This window comes from Mirounga leonina, unplaced genomic scaffold (assembly GCF_011800145.1).
Source record: "Mirounga leonina isolate KUSES-001 unplaced genomic scaffold, KU_Mleo_1.0 Mir_173, whole genome shotgun sequence".
In the NCBI taxonomy this organism is placed as follows: Eukaryota; Metazoa; Chordata; class Mammalia; order Carnivora; family Phocidae; genus Mirounga; species Mirounga leonina.
The window spans coordinates 40,649,177-40,673,747 of NW_023270447.1; the positions used below are offsets into that span (position 1 = coordinate 40,649,177).

At 36.4% G+C, this 24,571-nt stretch overlaps 1 protein-coding gene and 1 long non-coding RNA gene across 2 annotated transcripts in view; one reads left to right on the forward strand and one right to left on the reverse strand.

Moving 5' to 3' along the window:
- The window catches only part of LOC118019305, a 90,755-nt gene extending 86,631 nt beyond the window's left edge, over positions 1-4,124 (forward strand). Inside the window, exon 5 of the long non-coding RNA XR_004681651.1 lies at positions 3,851-4,124. This is a non-coding gene — a long non-coding RNA (uncharacterized LOC118019305). The remainder of the gene's footprint in view (positions 1-3,850) is intronic.
- Positions 1-8,929, reverse strand: part of PDE4B (phosphodiesterase 4B) — a 187,286-nt gene extending 178,357 nt beyond the window's left edge. The window contains exon 1 of the mRNA XM_035018339.1: positions 8,673-8,929. Coding sequence (XP_034874230.1) covers positions 8,673-8,722 — 50 coding nt within the window. The 5' untranslated portion in view covers positions 8,723-8,929. The remainder of the gene's footprint in view (positions 1-8,672) is intronic.
- Positions 8,930-24,571: the final 15,642 nt, after the last annotated feature.

Here is a 24,571-nt window from a genome sequence, read left to right on the forward strand (position 1 = left end):
TTCGTCTCTTTCCTAGATTACTCCAACAGACTCCTAACCAGTTCCCTTGCTTTGAACTTTACCGATAATATCGCACTTTTATTTTTTTCCAAAGATTTTCTTTATTTTAGAGAAAGAGAGTGCATGAGTGAGCGGAGGAGTAGTGGGAGAGAGAGTGGAGAAGCAGACTCCCTGCTGAACAGGGAGCCCTACAAGGGGCTTGATCTCAGGACCTGAGATCATGACCTGAGCCAAAACCAATAGTCAGATGCTTAACCAACTGAGCCACCCAGGCACCCCAAGATCATACTTTTAAATGATAAATCTGGCCATGCCATTCCCTACTTAAAAGCCTTCATGACTTCTCAAAGCTTTTATGAAAAAAATCTCTTTCTCAGCATGTCACAACAGATCCTGTATGATAGGTGGCTTGACTACCTCTCTAACCCTATCTTCTTGATGGGTCCAGAAGTACCCACTCACGTTGCTCAGTTTCCCAAGCTCACTGTACTGTTCCACATTTTCATATATTTTCTGCCCTTTAGCTCCACCTGCACTTCATAATTCCCACTAACACATGCTTTTATTATGATAGACACATAATTGCAGCACATTTATCACACACAGATCTGCTTCCTCCCTACTTGAGTGTGAGCTCCTGAAGAGTACGGTTCACTTCTGTTTCCCTCAGCCAGGCCCAGAATGGCATTGTGTTTTTGAGAAATGACAAAGGAATCAATGAACATTGGTATCTATTATTTCAGTTGATCTACCTTACAAAAGAGATTTTAGAATCCTTTCTGTGGGACAGAAATGGATCTTCAGACGGTCTCTTGGGCAGTCAGACCCCATTTCCTCTCCCCCACCTCCAGACTTGTTTCAATTGGGAATCAGCCCTGCATCCTCGAGCAATGAGAGAGGATACTAGAAGTTCCAGAATCAGGGTTAGAGAGAGGCATTTAAAATCCACACATTGTGAGGGTTCCCAGTTCTTCTAAGGGGTGCATAGCTGACCATTTCAATCCAAAAATTGTAGTGAAGCCAGAGATAAGAGCCTACATCAACCCATGCAGGAAGTCGATTAATCATTTATTGACAACTACACTTGTCCAAATGACCTGAGCATCCTGGATTGTTTACTCATTCATTCAACAAATATTGATTGACAACTGTGTCATCCTAGACATTGCAAATTTAATGGTGAGCAAACAGGTTAGCTTGTACTTAGCTTTTTTTTTTTTCCTCTTCCATACATTTTTGGTATGTGAGCAGCCCATGAAGAACGGCCCCTTTTGTCAAAAGGTAGAATCTCATTCTCCATGCCATACTACTGGGTCTTCTCCATGTAATTCCTGTCTCTGTGTGCAGTCTCTATCATCATTTGTATTCTGTGTTCCAACCCGCCTCGTGCAGTCCCACTATCCATTGCAAGACAGAAGGGGAAAGAATCACTGCTCTCTAAGCATGTACAGGCACCTAGATAGTCTAGCATTGGCCACCCACAATTTGATGGTGCTTTGATGTTAACAAAGAAATATCTGAGTGAGTTGCCCTAGTAAGGTTGGCGAACACTAATGAATCAGTGGCTCTGAATTAATCAAAGCAGTGAAACGTGAAGGTGGATTTTTTTTCTGACAGATGATTGACCTGCAGAGACCAGATATTAAGCATATATGCTTCATTATCCAGATTTAATTTTAAGGTCCTTGGGGGTCTTTGCCTTTTTACATCAGTTTCAGCACACACTATAACTTATATAGTGCCTTCTTGCCCACGGTATGGGTGCCATAAAAATTTGTGGATTGTTGTTTTCATAAGCAACCAAAATATTTTTTTTGTCAAGAGGACCAAATATTTCTAAGTAAACTAGAAAATAAATATGATTTTTCTGTTTATAAGGCCACAAAAAATTAAATGTAGTCATTAAATAAAATTTAAATATTTTTATAATAATAAGAACATTTAAAACCCTGTCATTAGCAGTCAAAAAATCAGTACTTACACAATTGGCTTTATCATGTGGTATGAAGAGCAAGACTTTTAGAATCATACAGACCCAAGTTTGTATTCAGAATCTGTTCAGAGGGCGCCTGGGTGGCTCAGTTGGTTAAGCGACTGCCTTCAGCTCAGGTCATGATCCTGGAGTCCCGGGATCGAGTCCCACATCGGGCTCCCTGCTCAGCAGGGAGTCTGCTTCTCCCTCTGACCCTCCTCCCTTCATGCTCTCTCTCATTCTCTCTCTCGCAAATAAATAAAATCTTTAAAAAAAAAATTTTAAGAATCTGTTCAATATTTGTTCACAAAAATGAGTAAAATGATTACACTTAAACCCAGTTTATAATCCATTTTACAGGGATTATAATACTTAACTAATAGGTTGTTATGAAGAATAAATGATTGTGTATAAAGTGCCTTAAACTGGCATAGAGTAGGTATTTAATATTTTTAAATGATATATTTTCATCTATTTTGAGGTTTTTATGGAGGGAAGAGGAAAATTTTACATGGTAATTCCAGAATATGTCACCAATCATGAGCTCTTTCAAGTAATATGTAAGGGAATAAAAGGTACATCTATAATCTCTTCCTTTTACTGTCTTTTTTTTCTTTAAGCAATGGTAGGCACTCTGATGAGACTTTACAGTATTTTTAAGTGTGAACTATAATTCCGATTCTAGGACTTGTCCTTTGTATCTTAGAAAGTGATTTTTGACTATGTGACTGAAATTTTTGTGTTTCACAGCAACATATTTACCCAAGCCTGTGATAAATCTTCCAAATCTTTGTTTCCTGAACCATCATGGCACTCTACCTTTAAGAATGCCCACAGGGTATTCTTGTTGCTTACTTGAAATCAACACTGAGGGTCTATACTAAATATCTTTAAATGGGGTTTAATTTATTTTTATTTATTTTAGAGGGAGAGGTGGGGGAGGGGCAAAGGGAGAGGGAGAAAGAATCTCCAGCAGATTCCCTGCTAAGTGTGAAGCCTGACACAGGGCTCAGTCTCATGACTCTGAGATCACGACCTGAGCCAAAATCAAGAGTTGGATGCTTAACTGACTGAGCCACTCAGGCGCCCCTCTCGTTGTGGTTTTGATTTGCATTTCGCTGCTGATGAGCATCTTTTCAATTGTCTGTTGGCCATCATTGGAAAAATGTCTACTGGGGTGTCAACTATACTCAAAAAAAAAAAAAAAACCCACAGTTTTTTTAAAATAAAATAATAAAAAATAAATAAAATGCAGTTTTATTTTATTGCAAAGAAAAAATGATTAATTGTGAGGTTAGCTATAATTAGTATGTTTCTTTGCATACCATCCACACTCAAGTTTGGATAATACATAAATTCAAGAAAAGTTTTGCTAGACATAGAACTATTTTATGTGAATTGTTTTACTAAGAGCTGATTCAGTAGGCCTGGTAACTCAAAAGCTAACTTTTAATTAGTTGATGTAAATAGTCTTGATAGAAATATTAATTTTATGACTTGATTATCTTTTAAAATGCTTAATTTCATCTGTGCTAGAATCATCTAGATAATTTGAGGAGTATAGTTATTTTTCTTCAATCTTCCAATTAACAGAAGAAAATTAAATTACTGTGTTGCTGTAAGAAGGAAGTCTTAGACATCAGACTAACTTACTGTGATTGGCACAAGAGAGCTTACTACAGGGAGCTGCAATTTAAGGGAGGTAATATTCCAAGAATGGAAGTTCCTGCAGCTTTTAGACAGTGCCCACACCCCACAGCAGGATGACACCTGTGGTTTTGTGTGTGGGACCCTGTCAGGTCATTATCCATCAGATTAGCTGTCTGCTTCTCTGTCCGTGACCTCCAATCATCAAATTTTTCTTTGTTCTCTCTTCAGACTGGAAAACCTTGCCTTTGTTTCATTCAACTACGCAGTGAAAGAAGCTGCCTTTTTACAGAGAGGAAATTCTTAGGAGCAAGCTAACATCCCTTCTTGCAATCAACTTGCAGGGTAATTTTAGGTCTTCTACTGCTCTGTACCTCAGTGATCTGATGGTCTGTACCATCTTTGTTTAACAAGTTTATATTACTACATACTACGTAGCTTCTAATATTGAATAAGAGTATGTGTTCCTGGGGCGCCTGGGTGGCTCAGTCGTTAAGCGTCTGCCTTCGGCTCAGGTCCTGGTCCCAGGGTCCTGGGATCGAGCCCCGCGTCGGGCTCCCCGCTCCACGGGAAGCCTGCTTCTCCCTCTCCTGCTTCTCCCTCTCCCACTCCCCCTGCTGTGTTCCCTCTCTTGCTGTATCTCTCTCTGTCAAATAAATAAAATCTTTAAAAAAAAAAAAAAAAAAGAAGAGTATGTGTTCCTTGTTGGTCTTTTCTTTCCTGGAAACAAACAAACAAACAAACAAACTTTGCTTGACTTTTCAAGGAAATAATTTCATGAGAAAAGTTTTATTCTTCTTCTCTAAGTTTGGGGCAAGTACATTCACACTTCTTTTGCGCACCTCTGACACCTAGCTTCATGCTGAGCACGGCAAACATGTGATGACTGATGGATTCCTCTGACTTGGAAGTGTGTGCTCTGCTTGAGCAGGCTGTATGCAGTTCCTTCAAATAGCATAGGAAGAAAGAAGTCATGTAATTCTTCAAATATTATATATAATTTTCTTCATCAAAGTAGGCTCACAGGCATTCACTCATACTGTTTGTTCTATGGCTAAAGTCTCAAGGGAAGGATAATGTCTACAGCACAGAAAAAACATGAATGCACTTTTGAAAGTTTGAGAGTTTATATTCCAGCTAAATATAAGTCGTTGACTGAAATGAATTTTTTGTTTGTTTGTTTTGCTGTCTGTACCTCAGTGACAATCAGTAAAAGATAATGTATTTGAATTTTTGTGATATTCAAAATTTACTCGTTTCTTATCTTCATCAGGGACCTGATCTCTTTTTTTCTCATGTTGGCTTTGGTAATTTTAGTATGCGTGCTGCCGAAGCGAGCACTGTTGCTTTGGTAATTAATGCAAAGGGCCGTCTCTGAGCTAAAAAAAAGTATCCTTTACAACAGAATTACAGATAGGATTGGAACTTAATGGTTGTCAAAATTAGCTCTTCAACAGAACATTAGCTTCTATAAAGTGTTTAACAGTGACGAATACACTCTATCAGGCTTTATACATTTTTTAACTATTATTTCAAAAAACAAACAAGTATTTGCTCAATTTCTGGAAATGTTTACAAGTCTATAACTTAGCTTCTAATATGATTGCCATGGAAGCCAGCACGGTTTTAGGTTAAGCCCATAATCCTACCTGCTAAACATACTAAATGTAGGTATGGCCTGCTTTAGGGAATCATGTAGCATACATATATATAACACAAAAAAGTTGAGAAGTAAATTTACTATAAGAATAATAATTCTCATGGCTAAGAAGATTTCCCACAGGATTCCTTAAAACTAGTTTCTCTAGTGCATTTAAGTGATTGTTTATATATAATTAATCGACATCGGTGTAATTGAAAATGTAGAGTGCAATTTTATTTTCTCACCTGAATTTACTGTTAGCTGTAGTTCAATAAGAAAAATAGGTGTAGATAAAGTAAATTAAAAAATATGTAAGAAAGTGAGGTCAATTGGAAAAAAGATAAATTTGCATTTAACTCTGAAGGAGTTATATAAAAATAGATAAATCTTTATCACAATAGAGGGCTTACAAGGATACTCTACGTAGGTTTCTAAGCTTTTAGCTGTTGAACCTTGAAAACATTTTACCACTTAAAATTCAACAGTCTAATTGTGAAGTTCCATTTTCATCATTGCAAATTCCCATCTAAGAGTTGACTTAGCCATTGGGTTACCTCAAAGATTACAGATAAACACAAATAGACTCTTCTGGGCTTAGTAGCACTTGCCTGAAATTTTTTCCTCCAAAAATAGAATATAACTCTACCTCTGTGGAAGTCCCCAGTCTCTGCCTCCAGGCTGGCCCCACACAATGGCTTCCATCTTTCTGGCTTTAAGACTTTTAATGGTTGGTTTCTCACAGCTTTCAGGATAAAGTTATAGCTCCTATGAGGGTTTATGCAGCCAACCCTGTTTGTCTTGAGTGTTTGTCTCAAGCAATCATTTCCCTTCTTAAGATTTGAAACACCCACAGTTTTTCCCAAAATGAGTCATGTTAAGCTATGTTATGCCTGGAAGGTCTTTCTTATTCTCTGTCTAGTTATGTCCTACTCATCCATCTGAATTGTAGTTATGGGTCTCCTTCTTTATGCCCCAATCTTATATAGATATACCCAAAGCAGGCTTTGCACACATATATTATTGTTACTAACACACTGATTTATAATCCTTGATTTATTTGTGGCTTTACTCTGATGGTTGCACAACTTTGGATCCCAGAAGCCTAGCACAGAATCTAGCATTATAGTAAAGTACTGAGTAAATGTATGTTCAATTTCAATAGGTAAGTGGAATTTTTCAGAAAGTTGATTTGAACAGCGTATCATTACTTTAAAAAACCTGGATTTTTAATGAAATGTTAACCAACTTAAAAATAACCTTAAGGTAATGAGATGAGGAGTTAAAGAGGCTAATTTTATTGAGTTGATTCTTTGAACCAGGCATTGTGCTAAGTACTTTTACATTTCATTTAAATATCACCATCAGACACATAACATCTATATTACTTTTCATATTTCATGTTTAAAATGAACTAAGTATTTATTGAGTTATTCATATGTGCCAGTAACTTTGTTTGGGTGATTCACATCACATCATTTAATTTTCACAATATTTCTTTTTTTTTTTTTTTTAAGATTTTATTTATTTATTTGAGAGAGAATGAGAGAGAGAGAGCACATGAGAGGTGGGAGGGTCAGAGGGAGAAGCAGACCCCCTGCTGAGCAAGGAGCCCGATATGGGACTCGATCCCGGGACTCCAGGATCATGACCTGAGCCGAAGGCAGTCGCTTAACCAACTGAGCCACCCAGGCGCCCCTAATTTTCACAATATTTCAAGAGAAGCATTACAATTTCACTTACAAACAAGAAAATTAGCACTCAGACTTGACAAGGTCAGACAGTTGGTAAACAATGAAGCTGGGATTTTCACTCACAGTGATCTGGTACTCTAGGCAGTGTTTGCTTCATGGAAACATCACATCACCCAAACTGTTTTCCAGAGGTCCATGAAGATATTAATAGGTAGTTCACTTCCCCAAAGGTTTTATGGTTACATAAGTTTAAATTACTTTTTCCTTTTTAAAACATAACCTCTTTTTAGTTGTACATCACAGCTCTGAAACCATCAGGAGAATTGCTTAACTGTCTAACCAAGTGTTTTCCAGTTTTCAGAAACCATCTCCTTTTTATTTTTTTTTACAAACCACTAAAGTTCTAACCCAGGACTGCCTTCAGTTAAAGTTATATCAAAATGCAATAAAAGGTGTTCTTTTTTGACCCAATTCTCTCTTGAATTCCATTTTTTTAATTTATTTACTTGAGAGAGAGAGAGAGCACAAGCAGGGGAAGCAGCAGGCAGAGGGAGAGGGTGAGGGAGAAGCAGGCTCCCAGATGAGCAGGGAGCCTGATGTGGGGCTCGATCCCAGGACCCTGGGATCATGTCCTGAGACAAGGCAGACACTTAACTGACTGAACCACCCAGGCACCACTTGAATTCCATTTTTGATGGGAAGAGTAAAAATTCTAAGTTTCTTTTCCTTTCATGTCCCCCATATTTTCAACTGATCCTAGAAAAAAGTGTAATCAAGAAAAATTGTGGTCTGATTCTTGAGAACTAATTATATTCAAAATTAAGAGTAAGAGTACTTTGATTTTCTGATTTACTCATCAACACCCAAAGTATTTGTTGAATGAACTGTCAGAAGCCTGTGCTATGCACTATGCAAAAAAAATTATGGCAGCCGTAATTTCTGCCCTTTTAGAAGCACTGGCATTCAGAGCAGTTAGAAAGTTCAATAATCCTCAAACAAGCAGTGCCTATGTTTAAAATGTATGCTCACATTCCAGTTTTGATGCATATGTAAATCTGGGACTATGCGGTGACACAAGGGTAAATCCACACAAATCATTGTTTGGTTCTAGTTTATGTCATCCATTGTCTCCCACCTACCCATAATTCCGAGTTCCTCACTGTCTTAACTCTCAAAATGAAGACACAGTTCACAGACAATAGAAATATTTAAACAATGCAAAGTATTTACATCTCTCACATAGCTCTAAAAAAATACTCAACTATTCACTAAGCACATAAAAATAAATATTGGAGAGTGGTTAAAAAATCTTTACAATTTACAGTAACTGCTCATTAGCTTATATTTCTTTTTTGTAAGAGTCTAATATAGAAAAGCTTTTTAAAAATAGTCTTAATCCAAGTTGAGGAAAATTTCAAGTCAAGAAAAATAAATATTATTCACAAATATTACCCTGGCCTGAGGAATCAGTTTATTCTTAAAGAAAAACTCCACTCAATGCATGATCTACTTCTAGAATTTAAAAAAAGATAATCTAAAGAACTTTTAATATATGAATACATTCCAGTACTGTTCATAAAAAATCATCGAATTTTATGAAGCATAACATGGTCTTTTTACATATCTTTAATTTCTTATGATTAAAATATGAAACCATATCCCAGCCCTATCCCTGAACTGTCAGATAAAGTTTGTTTTTCATAGCATTTACAACACCTACCATATCCATGAATGTCGCCGGGGAAGAAGCAAATCACTAACATGCAACATCCTGAGGAACTGGTGCTCTATCAATATCCCACCACTCGGGAACTTAGTTTATTTTCATTAATTTCCTTGTGTTCTTGCTGCCACATAGTTATTGCTTAGCTCCTTGTCCTTTGATTTTTCTTTCCGAAGGCATGCCACTTCCCACTGCAGAGTAGATATCATTTTCAGTACGAATACAAATGACTTAGCAATCAACATGTAAGCATTCAACTGGAACATCATCAGTAGTTTCCTTTAGATATCAAATGAGAAAATCGATTTGCAGTCAAATCTGAACAATAGCTCCCATGGTGTGTGTAGCATTTCTTCCAATTTACCTCAGAAAAGGGAAGAATTTGAGTTTCCAAAATTGTTGAAAAATCTCCCTTTAAAAGTATTCTCTGTTTTCTCTCTCATTTTGCATTTTCTCCTCCATGTCTGGTGATATGACAACATGTTTTCGGGTTTTCTGTTAACTGAAATAGTGATCAGATTAACCAAATAAAATTCTCTCTCCTTCTACCTTTTGTATCGTGTTTGGAGCTATCAAACCTCTTGTCTGACTCGTTCTGCCTTGTTTAGTCCATTCGGAGCACGATGAAAGAACACCTAACACACGGGGTCAGATTTCCTGAATGACATATGTTAGACCACAACAAAGGAGAAAACCCCGGAGAGATTATAAGTCCTTTTCATCACAGGAGATTACAGAGTACAGAAAATGTCTATGTTACACAAAGAAATAACAGTGTGACTGGAATAATGAATTCAACTATGCCCAGGTTTGGGACCAATACCCCTGACTGCTCTGAAATGCTGGTATGTGTTTAAACTTCCACCACTGGCCCAGGAAGAGTGGCCTCTAAGCAGATACAATAGCCCCTGAAGGCCATTGAGATCATCATTAATACAGCACAGCAGTAACAGGTTCAAAGATCCTCAGATCCCTGAAGAACTAAAGGCATATCCCAGTGTGACAAATTATACCCCAAAGACACTCAACAGAGAGGACAAGGGTCTCAGCCTTCTGAACCTCTGAGTAGAATGTGATCATTGCTCTGGCTTTCACTGACAAACACCAGTTTACATCAAATGAGAACACATGTCTGAATGGCTTCCCCTTTGTCGCTTGTTTTAGGACTTAGTCTTATTTATCACCCTTCTGGATCCTTATCATCATGTACTTTAATTGGATCTGTGCTCCTAGAAGGGATACCTGGTTTCTCTATTTCAGATCTGCCTTCACATTTCAACCTTCAACACCTCACAGTGTCTCAGAGAAGCCGACTCATTTTATGCAATGGTAGCGACAGGTGTTAAAAAAAAAAAAGTACACAGACCATCAAAACTTAAATATGAAAACCAGTTTGTTTTAATTGGACTTCCTCTTGTATCCTTGTCCCTCTACAGTCTATTTTCAAAATAGCAACCAGGGTAATTCTTTAAAAACCTAACTGAGGTCACATCATTCATTGGCTGAACACCTAATTGGTCCCCATTGCATTCACCGTGAGAGCCAAAATCCTTACAATAATCTATGAGTCCTTACAATAATCAGGGAGATGATGAAGATTATAATCTTCATCATTTCCCTGACCCCACTGCTCATTAGGCACCCCTTCCTCACTCTATTTAAGCTGCAGTGGCCCTTTACTGTTTCTAGAACATGCCAGGCATGCTTCTGCCTCTGGAATTTTTCAGTGGATATTCTCTCAACTTAAAAATGCTCTTCCCCAGTTTGCTCCATGGCTTTTTCCCACACTTAAGTCACTGCTCTAAATGTCACCTTGTTATTGAGGGCTGCCCAGATCACCCCTACTCTACTCCAGCACTCTCAAAAGAGTGTTTTGTTATTCCTTGTTCCTGGCTTTGTTATTTTTGCACACAGCACTTATCACCTTTTAGCATATATCATTTATATATTGTCTGTATGAACTATATCTTCCCACTAGCATATGACTCCATGAGAAAAAAGATTCCTGTATTTTTTCCACTGCCTTACTGTCAGTGCCTACTTTCATGCCAAGCATAAAGTAGGTACTCAATAAATATTTTTTGAAAAATTAATTCATTAATTAATAAAAACAAAGTCCTGTCCATATGCTTACAGCTAAAAAGAAAGAAGATAGTTGGCCTAGTTTATAATTCAGTAAGAGTATTTTCATGAGAATATTTTGGGTCAGGATGAATGTGTAAGTACCTCTCCCATAGGAAAAGGCTTTATTTTCCCTTGTGGTTTAGAGAGCAATATAATTGTTGATAAGCATTAAACAGAAAAGAGGGGGCCATTAGTGAATGTGGTTCATTTAATCCAAGCAGGCAACGTGATGCTTTTTGGGAAAGCTAATAAAGGACTGCTTTTAGATTATGAAGCAAATATAAAATTAGCAAAGGCTATCTGGGAAGACTCAATAAGGAGAATTTTTAAAGATGGCATGTGGCTAAATTACCACAACAACCACAGCAAGAAACTATGCTTTTACTCTTAGAAACAGAAAGGAGGCACATTATGTTATTTTTCAATTCCATAGGAGTATCAAAAAGTTTAAGTTTCTTCTTTTTTAAATAACAGCTTTAATTCATTGAGCTATAATCCATATGCTGTAATATTCAACTTTATAAGGTATCCAATTCAATATTTTTTACTATACTCGCACTTGTGCAACCATCACTGCTACCCAATTTTTAAACATTTTCATCACCCCCAAAAGAAAACCCATCTTCATTTACCCCTCCCCTAGCCCATGGAAACCACTGACCTACATTCTGTTCCTATGGATTTGCCCATTCTGATCATTTCATAGACACATAACCATACAATACATCGCTTCTTTCACCACATTTTCAAGGTTCATCCATGTTGCAGCATGGATCAGTATTTCATTCCTTTCTATTGCCAAATAACATTCCATTTTATGGATCTATCACATTTTGTTTATGTTGATTGTCATGAGTGGTTTCCACTTTTCGGCTATTATATGAACAATGTTTCTATACAAGTTTTTGTGTGGATGGGTTTTCACTTTTCCTGGATATATACCTAGGAGTGAAATTGCTGGATTATATGGTAGCCCCATGTTTTACATTTTGAGGAACTGCCAAACTGTTTCCAAAGTGGCTGCACCATTTTACAACATCATCAACAATGTGTGAGGGTTCCAATTTCTCTACATCCTATCCAACATTTGTTATTGTCTGCCTTTTACATTATAGTCATCTTAGTGGGTATGAAGTGGTATCTCATTGTGGTTTTGATTTGCATTTCCCAAATGGCTAATGATGTTGAGCATATTTTCATGTGGTTATTGGCCATTTGTATGTTTTCTTTGGAGAAATGTCTATTCAAATTCTTTGCCCATTTTTAATTGTATTATTTGGTTTTTTATTGTTGAGTTGTAAGAGTTCTCTATATATTCTGAAAGTAAAGTCCCTTACAAATATTTTCCCTCATTCTAATGGTTGTCTTTTCACTTTTTCCTGGTGTCCATGGAAGCACACAAGTTTTTGATCTTAATGAAACCCAAGAACACAGTCAATAAGATATAGTGGTAGTGCGTGGATTCAAATATAAGTTAAAGAAACAGCCTGAGAAACACAGCTTGCTCAAGGTCACTCATCTAAAGATCCCAGAATCAAAGCCCAAACCTAAGTCCTCTGACTCTATTATTTCATGTGCAGTGTGTCCTACTGCCTATAACAGATATTGTTGGTCTTTTCATAAGAGCTGAACTACTAATAGCAGAAATTCCTCCAGATAGGGAAAAAAGATTGTACATATGGCATACATTACTCTAGGATAATGTCTACAAAATGGTTCTCTTTTGGATTTCTATTAAAGCATGTGTGACTGATGGAGTGAATCCTGGCTTTCAACTGAGAAGTCTGGGCAACATCAGGAAATAAATAGAAGGAAAACAATGGCAGAGACTTACATACTTATAGACAAACACATCTCAGGATTTGTGCCTAAAGCTCATGAAGTGGAAAAGCAACAGGGAATAATTGTTATCTGAGAGCACAAAGACACATAGGCTGTCTATCAACAGCTAACAGCATGAGAGACACAAAACAACTTCGCCTGAGCAGTCTGTTTCATTTGGTAATAAGTCACGCACCAGTGCTGAGTAGAGACCTTCCACAGGCTGGCGCTGATTATCTGAAGTGTGATGGGCAGCTAGATAGCCTTTAAGTACTTAAACAGGGCAGCCCTTATTTTATTTCACTAATTTTAACCTCATTAGTTTTAAATGACATTTAAAAAGTTATTTTGCTCAAAACACTATTTCAAAAAGATAAATGCACCCCTATGTTAACTGTAGCATATTTACAATCGCCAAATTATGGAAGCAGCCTAAGTGTCCATGGACAGATGAATGGATAAAGAATATATATATATATATATATATATATATATATATATATATATATATATTCACTCTGTCTAATAGATTATTATTAAGGCATAAAAAAGAACGAAATCTAGCCATTTGCAACAACATGGATGGAGCTAGAGAGTATAATGCTAAGCAAAGTAAGTCAGTCAGAGAAAGACAAATACTATATGATTTCACTCATATGTGGAATTTAAGAAACGAAAAAAATGAGCACAGGAAAAAAAAGAAAAAGACAAACCAAGAAATAGATTCTTAACTATAGAGAACAAACTGGTTACCAGAGAAAAGGGGGGTGGGTGGATGGGTGAAATAAGTAGTGAGGATTAAAGAATGCACTTATGATGAACACTGAGTAATGTACAGAATTGTTGAAACACTGTATAGTACACTTGAAACTAATATAACACTGTGTGTTAACTATACTGGAATTAAAAAAACAGTACAAACAAAAGAAAGTAAAAATTATTTTGCTCAGGAACAATTTTACATGCTAAATGTGAAATAAGTCATTAAAGTACTCTATAATAAATGTGTCTCTGAATAAAATCTTATGGGATGAAGAATTTGAAAAGTTATTTCCAAGCCATCTCCTTACATAAGTATTTCTTAGATATAAAAAATTAAAATCTATACTTTCTGACTTAGAAATAATAAAAACAGTACTAATGATTAACAGTAGTAAAAAGACATTACTCTTACTTATTACTATTATTAATAATAGTAATAATAGTAGTAGTATTAAAATAACAGTGATAGGTGATTAATAATAGCACTAATAATTACTTTTATACAGTACTGTGGAATTTCCAAAGTGCTATCACATATATCATTGCATTTAATCCCTATCACAATCTTCTGGGAAGAGTATCCTTATCTCCATTTTATAGATAAAGGAATCGAAGTCCAGATTCAGTCTCAACAATCATCAGTATATCAGATACTATGCCAGATATTGTTACCCATGCAGTATTAGCTACCACTCACAACACTTTTGAGAAAAGTATTGTTAATTCCATGCTTCAGATCAGTCTCTGGGAGAATTACAAATTGCCCAACCCTATAGCTAGTAGGAGGCAGTGAAGGAATTTGAGCAGAGTTCTTTGTAGTCTAAGATAGTGCTCTTCTAGTAAGAAACGATAGTTCCTGAGATAATGTTTATAAATGAAACTATGTTTGACAAAAAGTTGTCATGGTAGTTATGTGGATGGGAAGTTGTATTTTGTTTCTGAGACTCAATAAGAAAAACAACAACAATAGAAATAGTTCACATTCATTGAACACTTACTATATCTCAAACATTGAGTTAAGTTAGCACTTTGAGCTTGCTGTTATTTAATTCTATAAACAACCCTATATTATTATCTCAACTTAGGATATTGAAAACTAAAACTAAGAAAAGTTCCGTAAACTATCCACGACCATACGATGGCTGATTGAGTTCAAATCACATTGAATTGGGTCTTTTGTTTTTTACAGAGAGAAACACAGTAGATAACCCATCAATCTATTATCCTAATGACTCCTAATCCTTAACTCATTTTTCAGTTTATCTAAGGTCAGACACCACGTCATCCATACACTGTAATCAGAAACCAGCATAGACTGGGCAGCAAGCTGAGTCCACAGTCATGGAACAGAGAGAAGCTAGCTGGTTTACCCAAGATCTCATGCATACTTTAACAAAATTTACCAGCTCTTTTAGATACTAGTCCCAGATAATGTGTCAGCAGACTATAAAACAGCCTCTCTCCCTTTCTTGGAAGCCATAGACTACTAGATTCTATGTGTGTGTGGGTCACGAGATTGGCAGAGCAAAGTATGCAAGCCCATGAACCTGTGAAGAACCAAAGAACCACCAAAGAACCTTGTGAAGGCATAGCTTGTCCTGTGTATTAGTTTTCAGAGATAAAGTGAGAGGGCAGAAAATCCCTGGAGACTCAAGGCACCTCAGCACTGACCACTTTGTACTACAAAAGTTTGGAACTTCTAAAGACCCCCATACATAAACACTGAACAGAGCACTTTTTTTCTTCAATAGTCAAAAGCTTTTGGGTTAAAACTAGAGCCATTTCTGCACCACAGACATGCCATAGCCAGCTTGGTGAGCACTCCGCCTGCTCCCCTATTCTTTGCTGTAGCAGCAGCCCTGCCACAGCTGACAGGCACATGCAGCCCACACATGGGACACCCTTTAAATGACTGGATCTGATGGTCAGGGGGAATTGCACTTTTGGCCCCATGGGCCATCTCCTACACAAGCCCACTCCTTCAAGACCGAAAGAGGTAGTAGTTTCACTGATTACATAAAAACAAACAGAGTATCAGGAAAAATGAGGAGAAGAGAAATATGTTCTGAACAAAAGAACAAGATAAAAACCTCAGACAAAACCCTTAATGAAACAGTCTACCTGCTAAAGAGTTCGAAGTAAGGGTCATAGAGATACATACCAAACTTGGGAGAAGAATGGATAAACACAGTGAAAACTTCAACAAAAAGACAGAAAGTATAAGAAACTACCAAACAGAAGTCACAGAGCTAAAAAATACAATAAGTAAACCAAAAAATACACTGGAGGGCTTCAACAGTGGAATGGATGAAGCAGAAGAATGAATAAGTAAGCTGGAAGATAAAACAATGGAACTCACCTAGATAGAGCAATAAAAAGAAAAAAAACTATTTTAAAAAGTAAATATACCTTAAGGGACATATAGGACAACATCAAGTGGAATAACATCTGCACTACAGAAGTCCCAGAAGGAAAAGAGAGAGAGAGAGAGATTTATTTGAAGAAATAATGGCTGACATTTTCCCCAACCTGGTAAAGAAAATGGACATCCAGGTCCAAGAAACCCAGAAAGTTCTAAAGTAGATGAATCCAAATAGATCCACACTAAGAAACATTATAATTAAAATGTCAAAAGTTAAAGATAAAGAGAGAATCTTAAAGCAGCAAGAAAAAAGCAATGTGCTGTTTACAGGGGAAATGCCATTAGGCCATCAAATTTTAAAGCAGAAACTTTGCAAGCCAGAAGGAAGTAGCCTGACATACTCAAAGTCACGGTGAAAGACAAAAATTTCTAGTAAAGAATGCTGTACCTAGCCATGTTATCATCCACATTGGAAGGAGAAAAAAAGAGTTTTTCCAGATAAGCAAAAGCTAAAGGAGTTCATCACCACTAAACCACTCTTATAACAAATATTAAAGGGAATTCTTTAAGCTGAGAAGAAATGGCAGTAATTAAAAACAAACAAAACATACTGGAAAAGATAATATACAGTAAAAGTAGTGGATTAAGAGCTTTATGAAGCTAACAAATACTAAAAGACAAAGATAATAAACTTAACTAAAGTACAATAATTATTTAAGGGATACATAAAATAAAAAATGTAAAACATGGCACCAAAACTTAAAACATAGGAGGGGGATAAAAATTTAGAGTTTGGGAATGGGTTCAAACTAGAGTTGTTACCAACTTAAAATAGACTGCTATATACATAGGACAATATATATGAACATCACAGTAATCACAAAGCAGAAGCTTACAGCAAATGCACAGAAGAAAATGAGAAAGAAATCTAAACATAACACTAAAGAAAGTTATTACACCAGAAGGAAAGAGGGAAAAAGAACAAACAGAATAACCACAAAACAGAAAACAATAAGAAAAATGGCAATACATATATAACTATCAATAATTACTTTAAACATAAATGAGCTAAATCTCCAATCAAAAAACACAGAATGGCTGAAAGGATTTAAAAACAACAACAATAACAAGACTCATCTATACGCTGCCTACAAGAGACTCACTTCAGAAGTAAGGGCACAATGACTGAAAGTGAAGGGATAGAAAAAACATTTCATGCAAATGGAAACAAAAAGAAACCTGGTGTAGCTATACTCATTATCAGACAAAACAGACCTTAAAACATTGACTGTAATAAAAGACAAAGGGCATTATACAATGATAAAATGATCAAGTCAGCAAAAAGATATAACACTTATAAATCTATATGCACCTAACATAGAAGTATCAGAGTATATAAAGCAAATATTAAGAGACCTAAAGGGAGAAACTGACAGCAATACAACAATAGTAGGAGATTTTAATACTCCCACTTACTTCAATGGATAGATAGATCATCCAGACAGAAAATCAATAAGGGAAACTTAACCTTAAATGACACATTACATCAGATGGATTTAATAGATATATACAGAACCTTCCATCCAAAAGCGGCATAATATTCATTCTTCTCAAGTGCACACAGAATATTCTCCAGGATAAATTACAATTTAGGGCATAAAATAAGTCTCAATAAATTCAAGAAGACTGAAAGATATTAAGTATCTTTTGCACCCACAATGGTATGAAACTAGAAATCAGTTATAAGAAAACTGGAAAAACTACAAAAATATGGAGATTAAACAACATGCTACTGAACAACCAATGGTCATCAAATAAATTAAATGAGAAATCAAATGAGAAATCAAAACATACCTAGAGACAAATGAAAACAGAAACACGACATACCAAAACCTATGGGATGCAGCAAAAGCAGTTTTAAGAGTGAAGTTTATAGCAATACAGGCCTCCCCCAAGAAAGAAAAATCTCAAACAACCTAACGGTATACCTAGAAGAACTAGAAAAAAGAACAAGCAAAAGCCAAAGTTAGTAGAAGGAAGAAAATTTAAAAAAGATCAGAGCAGAAATAAATGAAATAGAGACTAAAAAGACAATAAAAAAGGTCAATGAAACTAAAAGCGGGTTCCTTAAAAAGATAAACAAAATTTACAAACTTTTACCTAGACTTATCAAGAAAAAGAGAGGGCTCAAGTAAATAAAATCAGAAACAAAAGAGAAGCTACAACTGATACCATATAAATACAAAAGATCATAAGAACAACATACATGAAAAAATTAGAAGACAACCTAAAGTAAGTGGATAAATTCCAAAAAACATACAATCTTCCAGGACAGAATTATGAAGAAATAGAAAACCTGAATAGATCAATTACTACTAAGAAGATTAAGTCAGTAATCAAATACCTCCCAACAAACAAAATTCCAGGACCAGACAAATTCACTGGTGAATTCTATCAAACATTCAAAAATTTGATACCTATCCTTTTCAAACTCTTCCAAAAAATTGGAAGAGGAGGGAATGCTTTCAAACTCATTTTAAAAGGCCAGCATTACCCTGATACCAAAACCAGACAAAGACACCACACACAAAAAAAGAGAAAATTAAAACTAGAGCCATTTGATGAATACCTACTTGACACTGATAAATTTTACCCACACTGGAAGTGATGATTGTCAAGGGCTTTATATGGCTTCTTCCTAAGAAGCTTGTAATTTTGAAACCCTTAACTCCACTGTAAAGATAATGGAACTAAAGATCCAAGAGATTAAGTTACCTGCTCAAGGTCACAAAACTAGTGGGTGAACTTGGATTCCAGCCCAGATATACTTGGCTCTGAAGCCCTTGTTCCTTGCACTCTCCAAAGCCTGAATAGAATGTCAGTCCCACCACTAGTTAGTTGTGTGTCCCAGGATAAATCATTTATACCAGCAAGCCTCAGTACCTTCACGTTTAAATGCAAACTATAATAGAGCTGCTATAATGATAAAACATAAAGAGGTAAAATATAAACAATACTACTACTAACCTCACAGGTTGGTTAGGTAGATATCTTAAATAGGTCATTTGCATAAAAGCACCTGGTAAACAATAAAATACTACTAAATATGAATTTAAAAATAATTGAAACTTCTGTAGAAAGGAGATTCTAAAAAGATGAATTGAAAAAAATAAAAAGATGAATTGAGTATCTTATTCAAAGAATTGAGCGTTAAAACAGAAATGCATTGAGAGTAAGATTATCCTTTAGATTTGGGCAAGTGTCAAAAGACATCCACAGGGAGCAATTTCCCTGCACCCAGTCTAAGAACACATTCCAAAGAAAACAAAGGCCAGTCTGTGTGTATGTGTGTGTGTTTCTGTTCAGGTTTGCATGCCTGTGCCTGTTTGTGCATGTCGGTGCTGAAATGTGCTTCACTGTACCGATTTTATCTCTCAATGTAATCATCTATAGAGCTCCAGATGTTCTGTAGGAGTTGCTGAGCACCTAATTGGAATGCCAAAAGAAAGGTGCTTATAGCATGTTTCCAAAATAATGTGTTTCCGAGATTTGGGAGTATATACTATAATTTCCAACGAAAAAAAAACCCGTCTTTTCATCTTTCAGAAGATGGTTGTTTCTGGATGTTTTTTAATTCCTTCCTGACAGTGCACACACATCCTTCAGGATAGAACTCTGATCTGTAAATAATAACATATTGATGCTCTGACAGTGCCACTCTGGAGTTATTGTTGCAGGGCTGGAAGCCAACTTGGCTCCTGATCATGAAATCTGACTGAAGTGCCTCCTCTTGATGGCTCTTTGGTTTTTGTATGTGAATAAATCTTAGAGGCACAGTCATATAATTAGATCTTCAGAGGCACTAAGAATCAATTTGACTTTAGAAAACTTTCCATGAAAAAAAAAGGATCTTGGAGGTCATTGAGTCCAACTTGGTCATTTTACAAATAAGAAACTAAAGCAGATGCTTCTGTGGGGTCACTTGGCTAGCTAGAATTTTTTTTCTAAAACTATATTAGATACTTGTCTCCATTAAAACACAAACAAATACAACAAGAACAACAAAAAGCCTAAGCCGGTTGTGTCATGTTTAACTGTGTGCTGAGTGCTAACTCCTTTAGAGGGGTGGAAAGGAGTGATAGAAGAGTGGTGGTAGTTAGAAGCCCACAGACCTGAAAATTCAAGTTTCATTGCCACTTAACAGGTAACAAGTAATTTAACTTCTCTGTACCTTGGAGTTTATATCTATAAAATGGAGATAATACACTGTACTATTTAAGGCTCCTGTAATTGCAAGTCCCAAATATCCAAATAAAAGAGACATAAGTAAAAAAGAGTAAAGTATCGGCTCATATAATGAAGCCATTGGAACAACTGAAAGAGTAGAAATAGTGCCAACTTCAAGGAAGGCTAAAGAGAAAGACTCAAATGCCTCTATCTCTGGTGTGACTCTATTCTTTACACGTCAAGTAATTCTCTAAGTCTCTCTCCTCCTAGTGGGACATGGTCATAGGCCATGACATATATAGCCTTATGATTAGAAGGAAAAACACTTTTCCTCTTTAGTGCTCACTGTAAAACTCCTGTGAAAGAACTTTAATTGGGTCTTCTTTGGCCACGTGATAACATCTCTGGCCAGCAGGTGGGGAGCTATATGCAAAGATCTTATTAAAACATCCAGTGTTTAATGAGAAGAGGTATTTTCCAGAAGAAGGAGGCTATTCAGGACAGAATTATAAATGTCTGCTAAAAATGCCTACCTCAGGAATGTAAATATCACATGAGATAACAGACTTAAAACGTTGGACACGTAGTGAGTGCACAACAAATGGCAGCTGCCCTACCCTACTATAAATCTTCTTGAACTAATTTTGCATGTCTTCCAGGCAAGGGTGGGGGAAACAATGAACTCTTGGGTAACAAAGACAGGAAAAGTGAATGTTTTTAAGGTAATTCTACAGAAGAAAAGAGAACACAACCCTAGTGTGCCAGGCCCTGGGACAACCAGGCAGAACCTTCAAGATTATTTAAGTCTGTCTCCAAGATCCTATTACCCATGATAATGATACTTTATATGGAGATTATCTGAAGTGGCTTTAATAAACTTGCTTTTCTTTCACTCTTTTGGTTTCCCTGGGTCAAAATTTAAAAATCTATTAGTTCCTATTTTTTTAGGGTGGTGTTCCTTTACTACTCTTGGCTCTGTACCTAAATCGACACAATGGAGCATTAGTACGAGAGGACTCTGAGCCAGTGGAACAGTGTCCATGTCCCTATCATAAGCCTACACTGCAATTACCCAACCCAGACTGCAATTACCTAATTGTTCTAATATGATACATACCCACTTATCTAGAAGAATCTGAAATTGAGATTCTCAAAATGTTTCTTCAGAATATTCTGGAGATTTCAAAAATATGGAAAGATGATCATGTTTTACTTTGCCTTTGGATCATGGAAAAGACCATTCAGCCTCTAGTCAAAAAACTTATATTCACAACTCATACTCTCATTCAACAAATATCTTTTGAGCAATAATAATACAACACTCTTGAACTTATATTCCAGTGAGGAAAAGAGGGACCATAAAGAATGAAGCAAATATATAATATATTGACAGGTAAGTAAATAAAGAAAAATAAAGTGGGTCAAGGTACAAAAAGATATGGAATGGTAGGAGAGGTTTTCCCTTTGAGTAGAATCAGAGGGAATTGAGGGAGTGAATCATGGGAAATGTGATAGAAGAATATTGGAGACAGGGCCAGTAAATGCAAATGCAAATACCCTAAGGTAGAAATAAATTTGGACAGAAAGGTGAGATCTAGATCAAGTAGACCTTACAGGTTCTAGAAAAGACTTTAAGTTTTAATTAGAATAAGAAAAGAATCCCACAGGATAGTTTTACATATAAAAGAAATACTTTGGTTGCTCTAAGGAAGACCAACTACAAAAGGGGAAAGAAAGGAAGCAGAGCCCAGACAGAATTGTATTCCAGAAGCTGAGGTTGGTGATAATGGTGGCTTTGCCTAGATTAGTAGAGGTAAAGACAGTAATAAGTAGTCAGATTCCAGGTATATTTGGAAGGTAGAGTCAACAGGACTTACTGATTGAGGAAATGCTGAGCCTGAAGAAAGAGAGGCATTAAGGATGACATCTAGGTTTTTGGTGAGGGCACCTGGTTGAGTCTAGCACAACTTCCCAGAAAGGATTAGAGCAGGATTTTCCAGGTATCTGCTTTAGGAATGTAAGCCTGAGATGCCTATCTAGAGAGAGTTAAGAAGATTCTTGGATATACAAGTCTGGAGCTTTAGGGAGAGAACTGGGTTGAAGATATAAATGTGGGAATCATCAATTTGCAGAAAATATGGAAAAGCAGGGTCTGGCACCTTGGGAGTGAGTAGACAAAGACAAGATGAGAGACAAGAACTGAGCAGTGGGAAACTTAGGTAGTTGAAAAATTAGTGGAATATATCATGTCTGAAGCCAAATGAAGAAAAATGGTTGAAGGGGGAGGTTCCTAATTACCTTGATAAAAGCATTTTCAGTGGAGTTGTGGGGATGAAAATCAGATCTGAATTAAGTGAGGAAAGAATGTCAGATGAAAAAGTAGAGACAGTGAACACAGCTTTTGGGCTTTGCTGTAAAAGAGAAGACATATAGGGTTTGTTCCTGATGTGGAACTGATGTCCACAGAGTGAATCTTAAGGATGGAGAATGTTTGCACATTGAAGATAATGGTCCAGTGAAGATTGAGAATTAAAGTTTAAATAGGAAAATGAGTGTGAATTTGTTTTATGAGTTAGAAAATGCTATACAAGTTTCAGGTGTTTAATAAATTGATCTTAATGAACATTCACAATCTAACCTCTAATAACCCACATCTCGCAGAACATTTTACTGTGTCCCTTTTATAAATATTTATGATGACATCATAAACACTCTCCTGACTATTTCTTGTTTGTGTTCAACTCATAAGAGATGCTTTGTTAATCACAATAATAGCTATTGAATTTGAAAAAGGATGAAATTGTTCATTTACCAATGAACTCACCCTTTTAGTTTCCTTTCACTCACTCATTCCTACTGGATCTGAAACCAGATAAAAACACAAATGCCATGTTTTAATCCACTCTAACAAGAACATATCAAATGCTTACTACATAGAGGTAATCATAGGTTTTGTGAGACTTACACATTAGTAGATTTATATCATTTAGATATCAAATCTTATCAACCTGTCTCTTAAAGTCATCTTCACTTCATCCCATACTTTGCATTTCTACTGATTCTGCCATGTGAAAAGGCAAGGACATGGAATAGCGTAATGTATTTCATGAATGATGTTGGCTTTGTAGAAGCATGAAGTACAAGAGATTGAGCAGGGGTAAGAAATAAAGCTAAAGTACCATATGATCCAGCAATTGCACTACTGGGTATTTACCCCAAAGATACAAAAGTAGGGATCCGAAAGGGTATGTGCACCCCGATGTTTATAGCAGCAATGTCCACAATAGCCAAACTGTGGAAAGAGCCAAGATGTCCATCGACAGATGAATGGATAAAGAAGATGTGGTATACATATACAATGGAATATTATGCAGCCATCAAAAGGAATGAGATCTTGCCATTTGCAACAACGTGGATGGAACTGGAGGGTATTATGTTGAGCGAAATAAGTCAAACAGAGAAAGACATGTATCATATGACCTCACTGATATGAGGAATTCTTAATCGCAAGAAACAAACTGAGGGTTGCTGGAGTGGGGGGTGGGGTGGGAGGGATGGGCTGACTGGGTGATAGACACTGGGGAGGGTATGTGCTCTGGGAAGCGCTGTGAATTGGGCAAGACTGTTGAATCTCAGATCTGTACCTCTGAAACAAATAATGCAATATATGTTAAGAAAAAAAAAAAGAAGAAGAAGAAGGTAGCAGGAGGGGAAGAATGAAGCGGGGGAAATCGGAGGGGTAGACGAACCATGAGAGACGATGGACTCTGAAAAACAAACAGGGTTTTAGAGGGGAGGGGGGTGGGAGGATGGGTTAGTCTGGTGATGGGTATTGAGGAGGGCACATTCTGCATGGAGCACTGGGTGTTGTGCACAAACAATGAATCATGGAACACTTCATCTAGAACTAATGATGTAATGTATGGGGATTAACATAAGAATTAAAAAATTAAAAAAAAAGAAAGAAAGCTAAAGTAGGCTATAAATATCCTCATACTAATTTGGATAATAAATGCTATTAATAATTTTAAGCAGGAAACATCGTGGCTTGAGTTGTATTTCAGAAAGATCATTTTTTTTAAGATGGATTAGAAGAGGGTAAGAAGTAGATATCAGGCGCTTTATTTAGCCATTCATTCAATATTTTGAGCACCTATAGGATGCCAAGAAGTGTGCTAGATTCTGGGGATACCATCCAGGGAAGACATAAATAACTCTGCCCTGGTGGCAATAATTATATTACATATACATTATCATATAAGTGTGTAAATATAATATGATATAAATGTATACTATAATATAAATAAATAACCTACTGTTAACTGATAGGTACTTATAATATATGACCAACTCTTGGTTATATTAGGAAAAATTAGCCAATCTGTGGATCAACCCTGCTAAAAATTAATTTGAAAAATATATTTGTGGAAAAACTATAATTAGTATGAACCAGAGGGTATATATTTGGAGGCATATATTTTTGAATCTGAACAGTCATGAGGTAGTGGGGGTCTGGGGCAGTCATGATAGGTCATGTGAAATTGTGAGAGAGTAGAAACTATAGGTAAGCAGAAGACATGAGAAAAGAGAAGAGACCTAT